The 21,709-nt window shown below is 51.9% G+C and overlaps 1 protein-coding gene and 1 long non-coding RNA gene across 2 annotated transcripts; both read right to left on the minus strand.

The window, feature by feature from the left end:
* Positions 1-7,549: 7,549 nt before the first annotated feature.
* LOC132343122 (uncharacterized) lies at positions 7,550-9,142 on the minus strand. Its single transcript, XR_009491812.1, has 2 exons — positions 8,637-9,142; positions 7,550-8,317 (listed from the first exon to the last, which is right to left on the minus strand). It is a non-coding gene; the product is annotated as an uncharacterized lncRNA (long non-coding RNA).
* Positions 9,143-10,660: 1,518 nt separating this feature from the next.
* Positions 10,661-21,496, minus strand: LOC526787 (tripartite motif containing 25-like). Its single transcript, XM_059878374.1, has 9 exons — positions 21,469-21,496; positions 18,248-18,390; positions 18,049-18,091; positions 17,099-17,766; positions 14,527-14,622; positions 14,090-14,323; positions 13,691-13,853; positions 13,406-13,468; positions 10,661-12,535 (listed from the first exon to the last, which is right to left on the minus strand). The coding sequence occupies exons 1-9, from the start codon at positions 21,494-21,496 to the stop codon at positions 11,976-11,978; spliced, it is 1,998 nt and encodes a 665-aa protein (XP_059734357.1). The 3' UTR covers positions 10,661-11,975.
* Positions 21,497-21,709: the final 213 nt, after the last annotated feature.

A 21,709-nucleotide genomic window follows, 5' to 3' on the forward strand; every position in this document is an offset into this window, starting at 1 on the left:
TGAGGATTCGCCTCCTAGCCCATTCCCACCCCACGTGCGTTTCTACCCTCAGATGTCACCCCTCGGGCCCTCACTTCACACCCAACACCCTTCCTCTTGGCCCCACTCAGCCTGGCCCTGGAGCCCATGGTTCTCCCCGCCTGGGCTGCCCTGATACGCTCAAAACTGTCCATTTAAAAACAAACTGGGTGAGGACTTCCCTGGTGGTCCAGTGGTGAAGAATCCACCTTGCAATGCAGGGGACGTGATTTCAGTTCCTGGTCAGGGAACTAAGATCCCACATGCTGCGTGCAGGTCAAGGAAGCCTGCTGAAGCCAAAACTAAATAAATAAATATTAAAAAAAAAAAAAAAACCTGGATGGGAAGGGGAAGCGTCCCTGGTGGCTCAGTGGTAAAGAATCCACCTGCTAATTCAGGAGACATGGTTTTCGATTTCTGGACAGGAAGATCCCACGTCCTCAGAGCCTGTGCTTTCTGTAACAAGAGAAGCCACTGCAATGAGAAGCCCTCCCAGCACATGTAGAGAGCAGACCCCGCACAGCACAAGGAGAGAAAAGCGAAGTTTTTTAGAAAAGGTAAGTTTTACCTACAGTAGCGAAGACCCAGCACAGCGGAAAAACAAAAAAACTGGGGGGACTTCCCTGGTGGTCCAGTGGTTGAGACTATGAGCTCCCAATGCATTCAGCCCAGGTTTGATCCCTGGTCAGTGAACCAGATCCAACAGGATGCAACTAAGACCCCGGGCAGTCAAACGAAAACGATTCTGCAAGTAGTGTGGCAGCACAGCAAAAAAAAAAAAAAAATCATGCCATTTCCCCGAAGGCCTGCCTCCCTCTGGGGTGGCCAGAACACGCCAGAACCAAGCGCCTGTTCCGGTTCCCCGTGGCCCGGCGGTCCCATCCCTTCCTTTGCTCCAGCCACATCCCTACTTTCACATGTCCCTGCTTCCCCATCGCTCTGGATAACCCCTACAGCTTGCAAGAAGGAAGGCCAAGTGACACCCCATCTGGAACATCCTGGTGGCCCCAGATAGGCGCAGCTTTCTGAGAACCTGGGGGAGCCGTCTGCTTCGGTATCTCCAGCGGCTGGAAGAGCGCCGAGCCAAACGCTCAGGAGGTGTTGTGTTGGTTTCCCATGGCTGTCACACAAAGGACCACGAATGAGGGGCTGAGGGGGTGGTTCAGGGCGGGGGTGGAAGGCCCAGGCAACAGAACCGTATTCTCTCCGCATGCTGGAGGCCAGAGGCCTTAGATCAAGATGCTGGGCAGGGTCAGCTCTCTCTGAAGGCTCTGAGAGGGAGTCCAGCCCACACCTCCCTCCCGAATGATCCTTGGCTTGCAGCTGCATCCCTCTCTGTTCCGTCTTCTCTCTGTATCTGAATGTCTCCATGTCTCTGTTTTCTCTTCTTATGAGGACACTAGGCATTGGATTAGGGTCCACCCTACTCCAGTATGTGTGTGTGTGTGAGCTCAGTCGTGTCCGACTCTTTGAAATCCCGTGGACTGTAGCCCACCAGGCTCCTCCGTCCGTGGGATTCTCCAGGCAAGAATACTGGAGTGGGTTGCCATTTCCTTCTCTGTTGGGAGCCAGCACGGGAGTCCCCACCCATAACAAGGTTATGTGGGAGAGTTCTGGTGGGCAAGGTGAGCCAGAACTCGAGGGGTGCCCCTCTGGGCCTGCCTGAGTGTCTACCCCCAAACCAGAGTCTGCCTACTTTACTGCTTTGTGCTCTCACCTACACCTCTGACTTTACAGGGGGCTGTCCCCCACCACCTTTTCTTTGAAGGAAGTCAACTTAGAGCTCTGGCTAATTAACCTCTTGGGCATAATAGGAGTGTTTAAATCCAAACCCCTCAGATGGCTCTCTAACTTGCCTGACAGGCTTACCCGGACTCCTACAGCTATGCATACGATTGTTTACAGTCTCCCAACCGTGAGAGGCATGGGGAGCTTAAGATATTCAAATAGTATAGAGCCTTATAGTATAGAGAGTTAGAAATTGTCAGAATAGAACTAGTAGAAGATTTCATTGTTGAGCCAATGCTTGCTGCCAAGTTTCCACATCCCCTGTATTGTATCCTTGGAAGTGTATTAATTAATATAGTTGGTATGTAGAAAAAATAAGTGGTGGCCTTGGTGTTAACAACTTTAGATCCTTAAGGTAATAAATTCTTTCCTTTGTTGTAAACCCACTGCACCTCTGCCCTGTAGGAATGCAACTTTATCTAACGCCTTCGGAGGATGGCGCCAAACTTTAAAATAATTACTCTTAGAGAAAATAAGTCTTATGGTTGACAAACCTTTGTCAGAGTCATAAAATGTTAACAGGCCTTCTGGCCATGATGTAAATCACCTAAACCATTTGTATACGATGTTTGCAGAAAAGAAACCCTGGTTTCGATAAGGATCAAAGACTGCTGACTTTGCATGATTTCACACCCCCTATTATCCTCTATGTGCAACTTAGGGTATAAAAGCCCCTGTTGAAAATAAAGCTACGGGCCTTGCTCACCGAAGCCTGGTCTCCCCATGTCATTCTTTCTCTCACCTTCTGGCTGAATTCCCATCTGGAGCCTGGAGGCTCGTCAAGCCTACTAATTTTGCCTGGGCTTCTAAGATCTGACCAGGGAGGCCTTAGTGTCTCCTCTCCTTCGGGAGAATGGAAGGATGCCTGCAGCCTACGTAGGTGACACAAACTCCTTGTCTCAGAGTTTTATTGGTTTTCCACGTAAACCAAGTTATTCAGCCTCTTTTCTCCACTGAATTTTCTCACTGAGCTATCCCTATTTAACCACTCTTTATATCTCTAATTAATACTTAATTAAACTATTGCTATTCTAAATTGCCGACGCCATCATCCTGAGGGAATCCCTGGATTCAACCGGGGCTGGACCCCGGTACTTCTCCAGGGATCGAACCCGTGTCTCTTGCATTGGCAGGTGGATTCTTTACCATTGCGCCACTTGGGAGGCCCTCTACAGTATGACCCTCTGTTAACTAATGACATCTGCAAAAACCTATTTCTAGATAAAGTCACATCCTGAGGTTCTGCATGGACATGAACTTGGGGGAGATTCTATTCAACCCAGCTCAGGTGCCCATTGGGCATTTGTGGCTTGATGGAGACACACATCTTCAGGATGCAGCCCCAGGTCCACCTCCTCTGAGGGGTCTTCCCTCATGTTCCTAGGCTGCCCTCTCCCCCAACCTTTATTCTTCCCTTGGAAACTGTGGCTTTTTTTTTTTTTTTTTAAGCATTTCCTGCTAAATCTATAATTTCCGCTGGGCACAGATCTATGCAGAGAAATTTCAGATCGTCATGCAGGCAGGCTGTTGTGTGAGACTGGCATTCAAACAAGCTTGAGCCTCTCCTAAAATGAAACCAGAACAAAAATCTACCCTCCTTCTCTTCATACCGGCCTCGGGCTCCCGCCCCCACCCCTCCGTAGCCTGACGCCTCCACTCCCTCTCCGCTCTCTAAGGCAAACTTCTGCCCCACTCACCATTCCCACCCCGTGAGCTCACATCCAATGAGCACGTCTAGTCCTGATCTGCCTGAAGCATCAGACCACACTGGTCCCGCCCTCCTTGAAATCAGCTCTTTCTTTGGTTTGTGGAGCATCTCTCTCTCCTGGGCTTCCTCTTGTGTCTCTGGCCACCTGTGATGTTTGCTCTTGACCTTTGTTTCTGTTTGTGTGTTTGGATGCATTGAACAGCACATGGGATCGTACTTTCTCGACCAGTGTTCGAACCCACAACCCCTGCGTTGGAAGCGTGGCGTCTTAACCACTGGACCACCAGGGCAGTCCCTGCTCTTCTTTTTTTCCTCTGAGGCATTTTATTTGTATACAGTCCATCCCTAGAAAAAGAATCCAAGGATTTTTTTTCCCTCCTGTACGTTTTTGTCTTGCTTCTTCATGGTCCACGATGCCAGCTGAGGTTGTCAGGACAATGTCAGGACAAATCGACAAGATGGGAGCAGGTTATTCTGCTGTTCTTCTAGATCTCTGAGGTGCACATCAAATCTGGGGCTGATCACTCCACCCTTATTCAGCCTGCTGGTGAGGTTCACAACAATTTTCCCAGCCTGTGATCATCGATGATGTCAAATTCACCAACGTAACCATGCTTCGTCATCACAATTAGAAACCTGACGATGACTTTGGAGCACAGCCTAACAAGCACCTGGTGTTTGCTTCCCTTTTCGGTATTGTTGATACGCTTGAGCGCATCAGTCAGGACATTCATGAGCACCATTCTGGCAGCACAGAAAGATGGCAGAAAGAACTCTTTTTTTTTTTTTTTAATTTAATTTTTTAATTTTTTAATTTTTTTTTTTTTTAAATTTCAGGTATACACGTGTTCCCCATCCTGAACCCTCCTCCCTCCCCCCTCCCCAGAACTCTTTTTTAAAATGTTTATTCACTTATTTATTTTGGCTGTGCCGGGTCTTAGTTGCAGAATGCAGGATCTTCAGTTGTGGCACATAGGATCTAGGTTCCTGACCAGGGATCCAACCCAGTCACCCTGCATAGGAAGTGTAGCATCTTAGCCACCGGGCCACCAGCAAAGTCCCTGCACTTGACCTTTGAATGGCAGAGGCCCCAGGCTCTGACCTTCACCCCCTCCTCCCCTCTCCTCACTCCCCAACTGCAGCTCCCACCACCACCTTTATACTGACCCCTCCACATGTTCTATGTTCAGCCAAGATATCCAACCTGGCACGTTCACTCGTGTGCCCCAATGACCCTGAAGCCCAACATCAGCCAGAACTTGCCATTAACACCAGCACCCACTGCCCCTGGTGTGGCCACAAGGCCCCTCAAAGCCTGTCTCTTAGTTTATTCAGATTTTACATTACTGACAACAGAGCATTGTAGGCACTTGGGCGTGATTGTTCTGAGTTCACAGGACAGTTGGCATCAATGCCATCTCCCTCTGGTCCAGCTACTAAGTTCTGGACATGTGAAACCCCTGTCTGGGGTGAGATGAGTGAAGAAGCACTTGCCTGGAATTCAAAATTTACAGGGACACCAGCAAAACTCAGTAAACAAGATAAATAATAAGAACTTTCCTGGTGATCCAGTGGTTAAGAATCTGCTTGCCAATGCAGGGGAAACAGGTTCGACCCCTGGGCTGGGAAGATCCCACATGCCGCAGGGCAGCTAAGCCCGTGAGCCTCCGCTGAGCACCAGGAGAAGCCGTCTCAATGAGAAGCCCGTGCACGGAATCTAGAGAGTAGCCCCTTGCTCGCTGCAACTAGAGAAAGCCTGTGTGCAGCAACGAAGCCCCAGCACAGCCAAAAATATAAATACAAAAATAATTCTTAAAAAAAAAATTCTTAAAATACGTACATAATAATCTAGTAATAATTTAAAGGTAATATTTTTAGAAAATCAGACCAATAATGTATGGCCAGTGGGGACTTGCCTCGTGGTCCAGTGGTTAAGACTCCAAGTTCTCAATGCAGCAATGAGCTTGATCCCTGGTCAGGGAACTAAGATCCCGTATGCCACACAGAGCAGCCTTAAAAAAAAAAAAAAAAAAAAAGTACCAATGGAGTGGCCAATGGTTTCATGAGTAAAATTTTGTTGGAATCAGGGCTGGGACTAGTGCAAGGTACTAGTGGCAGGTAGTACAAGCAATGGGTCAGGTCATTAGAAATGTGTCCTTTTCCTTCTTCTAGGCCAGGCTGCTCAGCTTGCAGGATCCTAGTTCCCTTATCAGGAACTGAACCTGTGTCTTTGGCAGTGAAAGAGCAGAGTCCTAACCACTAGACTGCTAGGGAATTCCCAAAAGATGAGTCTTTATTTACAATTTTGATATTCTGTCCATCATAGATTTTTGCATTAATTTTGATTTGGTGAAATATTGCCTTAAATATTATTTATCTTGTTTCCTGAGTTTTTTGCCTCCTCCCCTTAAATCCTGAAGGATTCCCAAGTGGCTCAGTGGTAAAGAATCTGTTAGGTAGGTAGAATAGGGAAAAGGAGTCCAGAATGGCGGTGGCTAAAAGACACGGAAGGGAAAAGCCCGCGAAAATAGAACAAAGGAAGGTCCGAGGAAGTGAGTGAGGACCTCAGGTAGAACAAACAGCACTCCTGGCTGGCCCAATTTACACAGGACAGGCCCAGGGAGAGAAAAACATATGCAAAGAGGAGTCAAAACTCTCTCCCGCGCGCTGGGGCGCTCTTCTCTTTACGTCTTTGGATTGATGTGCCCTCACGCCTCAAAGACGGATTTTCCTGCTATCTTCTAAATAAAATAGAGCTGTAACACTGATTTGTCTAAGAACTATAACATGGTCCTTTCGAGACCTGAGAGCTATAACACGGTCTATCCAAGATCCGAGAGCTGTGACACGCCAAGGGAGCTTTAATGTCCGTCATTCCAAATCTTTGTTGTGATGGGACAAAAACCAAGGAGCATACACTCTTGTGACAAATCCACCTGCCAATACATGGGTTCAATCCTTGGGTTGGGAAGATCCCCTGGAAAAGGAAATGGGAACCCACTCCAATACTCTTGCTGGGAAAATCTCATAGACAGAGAAGCCCGGCGGGCTACAGTCCATGGGGTAGCGAAGAGTCAGACACGACTGAGCGACTGAGCCCACATGTGCGCACTTAAATGCCGAGCCCCTGGTGAGGGTCTCACTGGCTTCACCCTAGTCTTGGCTCTACCTGAAATGCACCATGTCTTCCAACCATCTGGTCTGAGAAGCCCTGGGAGTTGTGTAATCTTCAGAAAATACAAGTGATATCTCAATCCATGCCTTCCTACAGATCAGCAAACAGAGGCCAGAGAGGTCTGTGTCTCTCCCCTCACACGCCTGCTGGAGGGCCCTCAGCCTCGAAGAATCTTCTGGCTAGAGGGGGGGTCGAGATGGAAACCAGGGAAGAATTCACAGGTCCTTTGCATCTATCTGGATGCAGTGGGCATGTGGACCTGGCTTCAGGAGGGAGAAAAGGATGCAAAGGAAGAAGGAACCAGGTGAGCGGCCATTCCTGGGCCACTTGCACCCAGCCAGCTCAGCCTGACCCAGGCAAGGATCGAGGTGGCCTTCCACCCTCTGACCGCTGGAAGTGTTCCTTCAGTCCTTAGGTCAATATCAATTAAGCGCTGGCTCAGATGGTAAAGAATCTGCCTGCAATGAAGGAGACCCAGGTTCAATCCCTGGGTCAGGAAGATTTCCTGGAGAATGGAATACACTCCAGTATTCTTGCCTGGAGAATCTCATGGACAGAGGAGTCTGGCGGGCTACAGTCCACGGGGTCGCAAAGAGTCGGACACAACTGAGTTACTTTCACACTTTCACATGGGGCATGCATGTGCTAAGCAAAAGAGACCAACATGACATACCCAGCATGCAGCTGGTCTGATGGAGAATTCCCACATGAAACAAGGTGGGTGCCAGGAGGGATGCGTGTAGAAGGTGATGGCAGGAGAGGGGAGAGCCCACCTGGCTTAGGGAGAAGAGGGTTTTCGAGTGGCGTCCTGGGGCAAAACATGTCTTAGTTAAGTTTTTTTTTAAGTGGCTCCTCGGGTTTTTGTTTTTTGGCTGCACTGGGTCTTAGCTGCAGAATGCAGGGTTTTTAGTTGCCTCATGTGGGATCTAGTTCATTGACCAGGGATGGAACCTGGGTCCTCTGCATTAGGAGTTCAGAGTCTTAGCCACTGGACCACTAGAGAAGTCCCTCCTTCTCATCGCTTGTTACTTTCTCCTCCTTAGTCCTTAAGACTCATTTGAGGGACTTCCTCATTGGAGAACTAAGATCCCACGTGCTGTGGGGCTCAGCCAAAAAAAAAAAAAGAAGTAATGAGGAGGAAGAATAAGGAAGCAGGTGAGGGCGAGGCATGATCCCAGCAGAGGGGATGGCAGGGGCAAAGGGCGAGAGGTGAGTCGAGTAGAAGAGTAGAATGGAGTGGGGGCTGGTGATGCAGTCCATGAGAACTACTGAACACTGATGTTCAAGGCAAGGAGCTAGGGTGGGAGAGGGGATGGGATTGGGTCAGCAGGGAAGGCTGGAGGCTGTTTACCTCTTTATTTTTATATTTTACTTGTTTCTTTTTGGCTGTGCTGGGCCCCCGTTGCCGCGTGGGCTTTCCGCTAGTTATGCAAGCGAGGGCTACTTTGTTGTCATGCATGGGTTTCGCATTGTGGTGGCTTCTCTTGCGGAGCATGGGTTCTAGCTGGCAGGCTTCAGTAGTTTCGGTTCCCAGGTTCTAGAGCGCAGGCTCAATAGTTGTGACGGATGGGCTTAGTTGGTCCGTGGCACATGGGATCTTCTCTGACCAGGGATGGAACCTGTGTCTCCTGCATTGGCAGGTGGATTCTTTACCACTGAGCCACCAGGGAAGCCCGGCTTACCTCTGTAGACCTGGTCTAGGTCCCCAACAGACTGCCTTTCTCACAGAAGAAAACTGTAGGGTTTGTGCTTATGTGGGCTTAGGGGAGATGCTCCCAACAGCCGTCTGGTAGCTATTGCATTACAGGCAGGGCCTCTGCCAGAGGCTCCCACAAACGTCCCCTCCCTTCCACCTCCAGCCTGAGCACACCCTCTCATGGGGAAGGGAAGAGTTAAGACTCCTTCTTGAGGCTCCTGCCAGCTGGTCCTGCTTCCTGCTGTCCTCACCTGTGCGATGGGATGATGAGATGGACGGAAACGTCTGCCGGTACCAGCATCCTTCAGCTCCATCCTTTCTCACCCTCCCACCCCATGGGTTTGGGTCAGACTTTCGGTAACATCCAGGAAGCAACATCTGTGACTTCGGCTGGGCTGCCACTCGCCACCTACCTCTAGAGGGAATCAGGGAAGGAGTTAAAGATAAAACAAAGCTGTAGGGCAGATGTGTAGGATGTAATATGTCACGTTACGTTTCGAAAGTAACTTTGGAAAATGCATGATAGTTGTGTCTTCTAGCTACAACATCTACATCTTGATAACAAAAGAAGACTGCAAGGAAATTCTCCAGGAGAGGTTATCACTGCAGGGAGGTGGTAAGGATTATGGTAGGAATATCTTCTTTAAAAAAAAAAAAATTATCTTTGGCTGTGCTGGGTCTTCGTTGCTGTGCTCGGGCTTTCTCTAGTCGCGGAGAACCGGGCAGAGTGGGGATGGGTTTACTGTCTAGCTGTGGGGCAAGGGTTTCTCATTGTGGTGAATTCTTTTATTGCAGAACATGGTGTCTAGTGTGAGCGGGCTCAATAGTTGTGGCTCACGTGCCCTGGAGTGCTTGGGCTCAGTAGCTGTGGTGCATGGCTTAGTTGTCCCTTAGAACATGGGGTTTTCCCAACCAGGGATGGAACCTGGGTTCCTTGTGTTGGCAGGCAAATTCTTTACCACTAAGCCAACAGAGAAGCCCTGGAATATTTTCTTTTCTTTTGCGTCTCTATATTACCTAAATTTTCTACAATGAATGTGCTATTGGAGGGGTGGTGTAGCATAATGATTGAAAAAGCAGACTGACTGGGTTTGAATCTGGCTCCACAATTCATGTACCTTCATGATCTTGAACAAGGCACTTCTTACCCTCAGTTTCCTCCTGCACAGGGTGGGGGTTGTTATTAGAATTAAATGAGCTCAGTTTTGCCATCAACATTTCATTTGCTATGAACAGGGCCCCTGGTGTGCAGTAGGCATTACGTGTTTGTTAAATAAAAAGAAAATTACTTTTACCAAATATATATATTTTAAAAATTGCCCAAATAATATAGGAATATAATCTTCTTGTGAGAAATGACACAGGATTTTTTTAAGTGAAATAACCCTTGGGGAAGATTAGTTTACAGTCTGTCTGGATTCACATTAAAAAAAAAAATTTGTTGTGTTAAGGCAGGAGCAGGAAGGCATGAGAAGAATGTGGGTGGCAGTCTAGGGACAGTGCCTTCCCTGGTCTCTTCAAGGTTGGGAAAAGGCTGAGGCCAGGGCTCACCCATGTGGATTATGGAAGAGCTCTGGCTGATTCTGCAGCCTGAATCACCTGCTATGATATATTCACCCAGGAGGCAAATGCTGAGCCAAGAACCCCAACATTGTGGTTTCCTGATGAGCCTCACTGACACGCAGGCCTGCTTGCTGTTTGGCTTTCTGAAATACTGGCGAGCATCTGATGACCACCCTGCCCCCAGGACTACCATTGTGGATCCCCGGGGGCTTATGAACTTGGGGAACTGTTTAAGCGGACAAGTAACATGCCTTTGACTTGGGTTTCACATCAGCGTGTGCCTAAGGGTATCAGGCTCCAGCATCACACACGTGAAGGCTCCTTCAGAGCCTGGAGGAGCTGATGAGGGAGGCACCTCCATCGGCTCCACCCCGCACTCCCCCCCCGCCACCCCCCGGTGGGGAAGGACTCATATCCATGGAGCTGGCTCTTGCTGTCTCCTTGGGTCATGCTTTTTACCTTCTCAGCATTTAAAAATTTTTTATTTGGCTGTAACAGGGCCTAGTTGCAGCACCTTTGATCTTGGTCACAGAATCTTTAGTTGTTGCACATGGGTTCTAGTTCCCCAACCAGGGGTCGAACCTGGGCCCCCTGCATTGGGAGCTCAGAGTCTTAGCCACTGGACCACCAGAAAGTCCCCCTCAGCCTTTCCTGACCTCAGTCCATGGACTGATTTGGGGGAGTGGGGAGACAAGATTTAAGCACTTTGGCATGCAAGCTTTCCCCACAAAGGGAAAAGGTTTAGGTTTAATTATCCATCCACACAAGTAGCACTGGTGAGGAATGGAAGTTACTGGACTGGTGCTGAGCAGAGCCTCCAGGGAGGAAGGTCAACAGAACCACAGCCCAGGCTCAGAGCAGCCAAAGGGTGCCCCACTCTGTGAGGCCATCCGAGTGCACCTTCCACCTGCCAGTCGGACACCCTACCAGGCCCCAGAGTAAGAAACAAGGGTTACTGACGTCTCTGGCGACAGGCCAGGCGGGGATGGAATTCAGGCACGCCCTGTTTCTGGACCACGTTGCCCCAGGGAGTTTTCTCCCCCGTGACTGTCTCATTTCCTCTTCTGAGCCAATCATTAACCCTACCAGGGTTCCCCCCGCAAGAGAAGCCACAGGAACAAGTAACTGGTCGAGGCCAGAAATGTCCAGGCTGCTTCCCTGGAGGGGCTGAGTCCCCGGTCACACAGCTGCTGTGGTCGGAGGGCAAGGCCCAGCCTCTCCCTGTGACTTCCACACAGTCTGGCTTGGCTGGGCAGGTCAGATGGAAGAGACCTGGATGTGAATGAAGCCCCTTGGCTTCCCAGCAGTGCTACCCAGGGGAGCTGTATGCGGTGGGCTTAAGGCTGGGGGGCGGGGACAGCAGCTTCCAGGCACCCACCCACCCGGAGAGCTTCAATTCCACATGCTCCTCAGCTGCGAAACACCAGCCATGTGAGAAAAACTCTTGCTGGGCAGAGGAATGGGGGCCGGAGCCCCGCCTGGACCGAGGCCCTCAGCCTTTTGGGGAGGGAGGTCTGACACAGTCATGATTCCCCGGCTTAACTCCCTAGCCTCCAATTAAGCCAGGAACTCAGAACACCTCTACGCCCGCGGGTCAGGTGCCAGCTCTCCGTCTGGCCACCTGCGGAGGAGTCACCTGGCCCAAGCCCCGCCCACTCCTGGGCAACCTGAGACCCTCCGAAGGGGCTTAGGAGCTCACGGGTGGGGGAGGCCGAGCATCCTGGTCAGGAATCGCCCCCCTCTGGAGGCCACGGGGCTGTCCCCAGTCCCAGGGGGATCGCCAGCCTGGTTCTGAGCCCCTTCTCCCTTGACAATGGGGACGGGAGGATCGGCCTGTTTTCCGGGATCCCCAGGACCTCCCGGGACCCCTGGGTGGTCGTCGCTGGTGAAGTCCAGGCAGCGAGTCAGGAGGCGGATTCGCCGCCCGCCCCTCCACCCCGGGCCAAAGGACCCCGCGGGGCTGGCCCCCATCCCCGGCGCGCCCCTCCCCGCGGGCCCAGCCAGCGCTCGAGTCCAGCTTTATTGGCCTAGGCCTCGGAGGGGCGCTGCTTGAGCGTGACCGAGGCGCCGCTGCTGACCATGACGGCAGGGTAGAGCGGCTCCAGGAAGGAGGCGAGGAAGCGGTAGAGGAGGCTCACGCCGCCCGCCACGCCGTAGAAGGAGAGGCAGCCCGCCGCGCAGTCGAGCAACACGCCGAGCGTGCGGTGGTAGCCGCCGTGCAGCACCGTCTGCGTGTTGTTGTGCCACACGGAGAACTTGAGCGAGTCCCACTCCAGGCACCACGAGTAGGGGTTGCGGCCCAGCAAATAGACGATGTTGCGGCGCGGGCGGCCGCCGAGCGGGGGGCTGCGGCGGTAGGTGACGCCCAGGCACACCCACGAGTTGGACACGTCGGCCTCCCAGTAGTGGCGGCCCTCGGCCAGGCCGCGCGAGCACAGCACCTGCGGCCACTGTTTGAAGCCCGGGAAGGGGCCGCCCGCCGCGAAGGGCTCCAGGAGGATGCCCAGGTTCAGCACCGAGTGGGTCTCCTTGAACAGGAAGAGCTCCTCGCTGGCCGTGGTGGCGTCGAAGTTCAGGTTGCAGTAACCTGGGCCGAGGGGGTATGGGAAAGGGGCTAGGGTCCGCAGGCCCGGGGGGCAGAGCGCTGGAGGTCTGGACAGGGGAGGGCCGAAGCTCACAGCTTCGGCACAAAAGTCACCAAGTGCTTCCACCCCCAGCTCCCAAGAGCGGCCCCTCCATTCCCCTCTCTAAGTCTTCAACTCCAGCCTGCAGGGGTGGACACTGTCTGGCTGGGCGCTGTCCAAAGGCCTGCCTTCCTAGAGAGGTGGGCAACCAAGAGTCCCCCATCTGCCCTCCCCAGCCAAAGCCTAACAGGATCCCCTTTTCGGTTTGTGCAGGACACAAGACTGCGTGGGACTAAGGGAGCGTCAGCGGCTCCTGGAGGAGGTCGCTCAGAAGGGGTCATCAGAGGCTTCATCAGCTGTGACCCTGGAGACCTCAGAGACATCACCGATGATTTCTTAGAGAGTCACTTGGTCCCTCGCCCAGCCTGGGAGAGGGGCTGCAGGGACATTAACTGAAAAGGGAGACTGACTGTACAAGGGCCATCCAAGCTGGCTTGGCTAAAGTCCAGCGGAGGTCGGCAGGCACCCAGCTGAGGGCAGAGGCTGAGCCACATCAGGGCCACAAGGGCTGTAGAGCTGGCCTCTGGGTGTTGGTCAAGGCCCTGCCACCCATGGGCATGGGACAGGACAGCCTTCTCCCCTTCCTCTCAGGGCCGTGGAATCACAGGCCTTCTGAGGTCTCTAGTCCAGAGTACAAGGTCAGGGCAGGAGAGATCTGGCATCTTTCTGGAGCCTTGGCCTGAATGGAGGTGGGGCTGGGTCGGCTGGGCAACCAAGGGCCCTGTTCCTTTCCTTCCCACCCCTGGGGCTGGACCCCAGGACTGAGGACTCACACTTGAGAAGTATTTTCCTGTCCACATCCGGGGGCAGCACCTCATAGGAGTTCATCTTAATGCCTGGGGAAGATGGGGGACTTTGCTGAGGACACTTTCACAGCCCAGTGTCCTTCCAGAGAGGGGCATGGGCTTCCAGGAGGTTGAGTCACCTGGAGAAGGTGCACACAGACAGGCCGGGCTCTCTTACAAGTGTGCGGACTCCCAACTGCTGCCCTTGGGGCAGCCCATCCCCAGAAGGCAGGTGGGTCTCCAGTCGCCCCAGGCAAGCAGGTTCTAACTAACCCTTCAGGAGGAGCTGGTTGATGAAGCTGAGACCCATGTCCACCAGTCGGGTCCGGAGCTCTGCCAACGTCTCTGGCAGCTGGAGGAAGCTCTGCTTCTCCTCGCAGTTGGTGCCCATCAGGGGCTCCACGCAGGCAGGGAAGTGCTTCAGCCTGGGCAACTCCTGCAGGCAGGGAGGGGCTGGCAGTACCACTTGTTAGCCAGGCCCCAAGCAGGGGCCCGGGGCTTAGCGGTTCCCCAGAACCAGGAGGCAGGCGGGAAAGCTGCCCATGTTCAAACCCAGACAGCTTGCTCCCCTCCTCCTGGCTTTTCGGATATCTGAGTTAGGGCTGTCAAAGCCCCTGCAGCCCAGTGGATGTTGCCGTGGGCCTGGGTGGTGGGGGTAGGGAGGGGCCTTGCCTGCAGAAACTGCTGGTCGCTGCGGTTGGCAAGCAGGCTTCGGAGCCAGATGCTGTCCCCCTCCAGCTTCAGGAGCCGGTTGTGACTCTGCTGGATGGAGCCGCCCAGCTTCCCCAGGGCGGCAGCCTCCTCTTTCTCCACGAAATCCAGCACCTTCATCTGCATCTGTTTGATCTCCTGGATGATCTCTGAGAAGCAGGCGTTCACCTCGTCCCGAGTCGTCTGGATCAATTTCTGGGGGCAGGTGTGGGGGGACAGAGAGGTGTCTTTGAGCCCCACCTCCTTACCCTGCTTGTCAGGGCCCAGAGCTGGCTGAGGCATCACCTCTCTGTTTGCCTGGCCCCACACCATCCACGCCAAGCCCTTGAGAGGCCCCCTCAGCCCGAAGCAGGGCGCTGGGGAAGCCTGGGCCGGAGGTGGCGATGGGCCAAGCTTACCGAGAGAAAAGCCACCTGGCCCCGGTGCTTTTGGCTGTCAGAGGTGATGATCAACATCTGGTTCTCCACGTTGGCCTGGACCTTCCGAACCTCGACCTGAGGTGAGAGGGTGAGGTGGAAGAGGAGTGGGCCGGTGATTCAGAGAGGTGCCCTAGCAGAAGCCCTCTGTGGGCAGTCCCATGTCAGAGCTCAGAAAAAACGCACCTCTTCAGTTAAAAAAAAAAACCAGCCCTATTTAGCTGCATCAGGTCTTAGCTGCAGCACATAGATCTCTCCTTTCGGTACATGGACTCTCCAGCTGTGGCATGTGGGATCTTCGTTCCCCAACCAGGGATTGAACCTGTGTCCCCTGCATTGCAGGGCAAATTCTTAACCACTGGACCACCAGGGAAGTCCCACCTCATGTTCTTAAGAGGTCTGAATGAGGATGGGTAGGGCTGAAGGGTAGATGACCCACCGACACCCCTCTATTTTTTTTGGCTATGAGGCAGGTAGGACCTTAGTTCCCCAACTAGGGATCAAACCTATGCCCCCTGAAATGGAAGTGCAGAGTCCTAACCACTGGACCGGCCAAGGAAGTCCCTCGGGGCCACTCTGCTCCTGTTCTCTCTCATTCCCTGAGAGACTCCCCATTCTTAGGAATCAGTTTCTCTGCTTCTGACAGCTGATGACCATAGGGTTCAGATCACAAGCAGCAGCTATGGAGGGGTTCAGTGATTTGAGACGCCTTGGAGGGGGGCAGTGGGGTGAGCAGGAGTCGATCAGATGCGGAGTCCTTTGCTCCCTGGGTCAGTGCCACCAGGTCCAGGCAGAACTGTGTCCCCAAGTCCTTCCACATAAGCCTCAGCTACCCCAGAGGCTCATCGGTAAAGAATCTGCACAGGGAGACACTCAGGAGATACGGGTTTGATCCCTGGGTCGGGAAAATCCCTTGGAGGAGGAAATGGCAACCCACTCCAGTATTCTTGTCTGAAAAATTCCAAGGACAGAGGAGTCTGACAGGCTACAAAGAGAGTCAGATAGGACTGAGCGACTGAGCACAAGCACATCCCAGGGGCGGGCGCTGTCATGATTCACAATCAACTGTGGGACAGTGGGATTCCAGGTACCTGTCTGTGAACTGTTGCTGACCCACAGCAAAAGAAGAAGCTTGTGCCAGGCTGTAAATCAACACATTTCTCCCTTTGTTGAGAAGGTCCTGCTGTGAAAAAAGTGTCAGCTGAACTCAACAGTGTGGTGAGTTGGCTTACATTCTGGCCCAAGCTTATTTCTTGCAGGTGGCTACGTTGGAATAGCACAGTTCTAGAATATGCTTCGGAGAAGGCAATGGCACCCCACTCCAGTACTCTTGCCTGGAAAATCCCATGGATGGAGGGGCCTGGTGGGCCGCAGTCCATGGGGTCGCTAGGAGTCGGATATGACTGAGCGACTTTACTTTCACTTTTCACTTTCATGCATTGGAGAAGGAAATGGCAACCCACTCCAGTGTTCTTGCCTGGAGAATCCCAGGGACGGGGAGCCTGGTGGACTGCCATCTATGGGGTCACACAGAGTCGGATACGACTGAAGCGACTTAGCAGCAGAATATGCTTGATAGAATGTTTCAAATATAAGCACTCCATCGAAGAAAGCAATCCAAATGGAGAAAACATAATTTGAAAATAGAAAAAAAGGGATTCACCCAACCTGACATGTTTGTATTTTGATATGATACCCTTCAGCCATTCCTTTCTCTGTGCAAAAAATTTTTTAAGTAGGATTCATCACAAATAACTTTGGGTCCTTTTTTTAAAAAAATAAAGAACTAACCATTTTATTAATTTTTTTTTTTTGATTGCAGTGCACGGCATGAGAGATCTTCCCCACCAGGGATAAACCCATATTCCCCTAAGTGGAAGCAGAGTCTTAACCACTGGACCGCCAGGGAAGTCCCTGGATCCTTATTCAATCAATCTGATAGCACTTTGTCATGTCTTGCCAGGACCCTCGTGAGCATCACTTTGGGTGGTTTAGTCGCCAAGTGGTGTCCAGCTCTTTGCGACCCCATGGACTGTAGCCTGCCAGGCTTCTCTGTCCATGGGATTTTCCAGGCAAGAGTACTGGAGTGGGTTGTCATTTCATTCTCCAGGGATCTGCCTGACCCAGGAATCGAATCCAGGTCTCCTGCACTGCAGGCAGATTTTTTTTTTTTTTACTGACTGAGCTACCAGGGAATTCCGAGCATCATTTTAATGGCCGGAGAAGGAAATGGCAACCCACTCCAGTATTCTTGCCTGGAGAACCCCACGGACAGAGGAGCATGGCAGGCTACAGTCTATGGGGTTGCAGAGAGTCAGACATGACTGAGAGACTAAGGACACTTTAATGGCTACAATCCTTTCCTTCCTGGAAAGGTGTGCCTGGAACACAGAGTCCTCTTGCTCCTCAGCCTCCCCTCCCCGCCCCTCCCCTCCTTCATCCACCCTCTCCCCTCCCCTCCCCCATCCACCTCCTCCCCTCCCCCATCCACCCTCTCCCTTCCCCCCACCCACCCCCCCACTTCCGCATCCACCCGCTCCCCACTTCCCCCCACCTCCTTGCGTGCGCGCTCCTCCTCCAGCGGGATGGTGTCGTGGTTCTTGTGCTCCTCCAGCAGGCAGGCCCCGCACACGCAGCAGCCCTCGGTGCGGCAGTACAGCCGCCGGAGCTTGCGGTGCTTGCGGCACAGCCGGCTCTTGAGGTCCCACACGGGCTCCAGCAGCTGGTGCCCGTGGAACACCTGGTCCTCTAAGTGGCTGCGCAGGTGCTTCTCGCACAGGGAGGCCATGCACTGCAGGCACGACTTGACGGACTTGAGCTTCTCAGGGGCACAGAAGTCGCAGGGCACGTCCCTGGGCCCGGCCAGGCTCCGTGAGGACCCCAAGGTCTGGCCCTTGGCCTGGGTGAAGCATGTCACCATCTCCTCCAGGATGACGTTCTTGCAGAGGCGAGGCCGCGTGGGGAAGCTCTCCCGGCACTGGGGGCAGTAGAGTGGCTCGCCCATGGTGGCCTGGTAGTCCCAGAAACCCTGGAGGCAGCTCATGCAGAAGTTGTGCCCGCAGGCGGTGGTGACTGGGTTGCGGAACACCTCCAGGCAAACGGGACAGAGGACTTGGTCCTCCAGCGTGCAGAGACTGCTGTCATTCATCAGGAACTGGCCTTGGGGAGCTCCTGAGAGCTTGGCAGTGGGCTGCAGGGCTGGGGCTTGGTCCTGGACTGGCCCTGGGAAGACGGGGCAAAGCCAGGTTGAAGCCAGGGCGGGAGTTGAGGGGCCTTTGAGGGGGACCCCTTTTCTTCTGTTGGAAACAGCTGGTCTGCCCACGGGGTACTGGGACTGTACCCACACAGGGGCATAAACTGAGGCTTGTGTTTTTGTCCCTGCCCGAATTCCTGGAACAAATCTTGGACAAGAAGGTAGATAGGCAGGAAGAAGTCACACGGCGACAAGGGAAACGAGCCACTTCCCTGGCCCTTTGGGAGAAAGGTCAGCACACAAGTACTTACGTGAAACTCTCTGCATGTCAAGGAGAGCCAAAGGCTTGCTGCCCTGTGGATGGAGGGAAGAGAACACTTGGGTGCTTAGGCCCGCGTTGGGGTGGGGGGCGCGAGGCCCCAGGTCACCAGCTGCTGGGAGGACTCCCAGCCCAGTGTGCCCCAACCCCACCCCTTTACATCCCCTGGGGTTGGACGACCACCTTCTCACCTTTCCCTTTGGCTGCTGTTCTGTGGTCCCCCTATCGCGTTGGACCCCCTCCTTGAGACTGCCCACAGTTTTGCTTCTGATGTCACAATTCAAGCATGACCAGCCCCAGCCTTCTGCTTGTGATGTCAGCAGGGCAAAACAGACTCAATAAAGGAAGACGTGAAGATAAGTAAATAGTAAAACATGGTATTCCAGTTAATTTAAAAAAAAATACATATTACAGTTGATTACTAACAATGATGTGTGCCTGGTAACCATATATATTCATCTAGTCTTTAGTTTTAAAAGAAAACCAGCATGAAATATGTTTCTTCCTGAATGTCTTTATAGGACTATAAGGATTTTAAAGCTTTTCATCATCATAGAAATTGACTGCAAATGCCTCCTAGAGTTTGAATAATGCTTTTTTTTGTGGTGGGCAGGGGGGAAGGACAGGGTAGTACATGGAAGGGCTTCTCAGTGGTACTAGTGGTAAAGAACCCGCCTGCCAATGCAGGAGACATAGGAGACTTGAGTTGGATCCCTGGGTTGGGAAGATCCCCTGGAGAAGGGAACGGCTGGCCATTCCAGTACTCTTGCCTGGAGAATCCCATGAACAGAGGAGCCTGGCAGTCTACAGCCCATGGGGTCGCAAAGAGTAGGGCACGACTGAAGCGACTTGGCACACACGAAAACGTGCACATGGAAATCAACTTTTCTTTTCATGTTTTCCAGGAAAATTTACTTCAGAAAAAAAGAAAGGTGTCAGCGGACATGCTGCAGTGGTGAGGGGTCCTGCCCCTCCCAGGATATTCTTTGCTCTGGAACCTTCATCCCAGGAGACAGAGTCACTGCTGCACCCAGGGCCCCCTGCAGTGGACGTGGGGGACTCAGTTTACTAAGCAGAGAAGGAAAGTGGCAACTAAGTGGCCGTGAGATCTTGGGCAAGTCGTTTCATCTCTTGGGACCTTGGTTCTCTGGTGAATCCACAGGGTTGTTGTAGAAGAGATCTCAAGGCTCATTCCTGGTTTGAAGTTGAGTGAGCCAAACATTATCCGACTGGTGATGCTCAAGATTGTTCTTTCCACTGTGGTTCTGATCTTCAGAAGGAAAAGATGACTGAAGCTTAGGAGAGAGTCTCATCACTGCGACAGCTTCTTGTCAGCATTTGTTTCCCCAGCCTTCTCCCCCAGCAGGATACATGCCCTGAAGAGTCTGCAGCACGTCACTCTTTCTGTTTTGGGGCCTCCCCATGCAGCATGCAGGATCTTAGTTCCCCGACCAACATGGAGCCTGTGTCCCCTGCAGTGGAAGCACTGAGTCGTAAATCACTGGACCACCAGGGAAGTCGCAATATGTTACTCTTCTTTAAAAAAAAAATATTCATATTTATTTGACTGCTCCAGGTCTTAGTTATGGCATGTGGGATCTAGTTCCCTGACCAGGGATTGAAACTGGGCCCTCTGCCTTGGGAGCATCTTAGCCACTGGACCAGTGAAGTCCTCATCTTTACTTCTGAAGAATATCTTCACTTGGTAATTCTACATTGGCAGCTTTCTTTTTAGTATTTTGGAGATTTAATTCTATGGTCTTTTAAAAAAATATATTTTTATTGTTACTTATTTTTTGGCCATGCTGCACAGAATATGGGACCTTAGTTCCTCCACCAGGGATCAAACCTTTCCCCGATGCATTGGAAGCATGGAGTCCTAACCACTGGGCTGCCAGGGAAGTCCCTTCCACTGTCTTCTGGTTTATATTTTTCTGTTGAGAAGCTGACTGTCAGTCTTATTGCCACTTCTTTGAAGGGTAACCTTTTTCCCCGCTTCTGGTGACTTGTAAGATTTTCTCCAAATTTGTTTTCATTTCATTCTGTTATTTCTATGCTGCTGTTCAGTTGCTAAGTCGTGTTCCGCTCTTTGTGACCCTGTGGACTGCAGCACGCCAGGCTTCCCTGTCCTTCACTATCTCCTGGAGTCTGATGTGTGTTCTTGTGTATCCTCCTTAGGATTTGTAGGGCTTCTCTTATTTGGCTGCCTTGGGTCTTAGCACATGGGATCTTTCGCTGCGGTGCACAGACTCTCTAGTTGTGGCACTCGGGTGTTAGTAGTTGCAACATGCAACTTAGTTCCCCAACCAGGGAAATCTTAGTTTCCTATCAGGGATGGAACCTGAGTTCCCTGCGTTGCAAGGCAGATTCTTAACCACTGGATTACAAAGTGCCTGTAGGGATTCTTGAATATGAGGCTGCCTTTAAGTATCTCCGAGGACCTTGATTACAGCTCAGCATCTCTACCCCTCTGCCTCTACCCAGGTTCCGATGAATAGTCCCTTGGCCATTAGGCAGCTAGCTGCTTGGCTGTTTCCTCTCTGCCTCCAGAATTCCCCTCTCCCACTCAAGCAGTAGGACTCCAGGACTCAGCTTTCGTTGTCAGTGCTTCCGGTTGGATTCCTGGGTCAGGAAGATCCCCTGGAGAAGGGATAGGCTACCCATTCCAGTATTCTTGCCTGGAGAATACCCATGGATAGAGGAGCCTGGCAGGCTACAGTCCACGAGGTTGCAGAGTCAGACACGACTGAACGACTAAGCCCAGCACAGCACGTTTCCAGGCACAGAGTGGCCGTGCAGCGCAAGGCCGCAAAGAAGCAGACGTTTGCCGGAGCCCTGATAGAAGCAAGAGCTGAGCACCACGTCCCTTCTGCACCTGCCAACCGCATCCTCCTCCAACGTCAGGGTCTCATTTAAGAACTCTGCGGCGTCTTCCAAACCCTCCCCTCTCCAATAAGTGCTTGTCGGCTATCTATCATAATTGCACAAAGGAGGGCATATTTTGAGGGTGTTTTGCCAACTGTGTAGACAGTGCATGTGTGGAGCCTATTAGAATGAAATGTGAGTAGGAGCAATAGCCCAAGCTTAGACATAAAGCCACCAAGATTATCCAAGGGAGCTTGCTCACAATTTTCTTACAAGAAAGCTGAGAAAAACGAACTATTAGTCTTCTGTCCACTTTATGTGTTTTGCTAGAAATAATTAACAGAAAACTAACTGGTTACAAATACTCAAATTTAGATACGAGGCTTAGATTAAAAAACAAATACTTATTTGGCTGTGTCAGATCTTACTTGTGACACTCGGGCTCTTTTACTGCAGCACACATACCCTCTAGTTGTGGTGGGTGGGCTTAGCTGCTCTGTGACATGTGGGATCTTAGTTCCCCGAACAGGGATCAAACCCATGTCACCTGCGGCGGAAGGTGGATTATTAACCATTGGGCCATCAGATTTCTGAGCTGCCAAATGTGACTTCTGACTTGGGGAAAATAAACGAGAGAGGACATAGAAGCACAAAGGCAAGCCCACAAGGGCAAAAATATGACTCATGAGGGCAAAAGCTAGAATTGGTTAAACTGAATTAAATTTCCCCCAAAGATCTCTTGGAAAACCATGATCTTAATGAAAATATTTTTAAGAAATAATGAAATA

This window comes from Bos taurus, chromosome 19 (genome assembly GCF_002263795.3).
Source record: "Bos taurus isolate L1 Dominette 01449 registration number 42190680 breed Hereford chromosome 19, ARS-UCD2.0, whole genome shotgun sequence".
Taxonomy (NCBI): Eukaryota; Metazoa; Chordata; class Mammalia; order Artiodactyla; family Bovidae; genus Bos; species Bos taurus.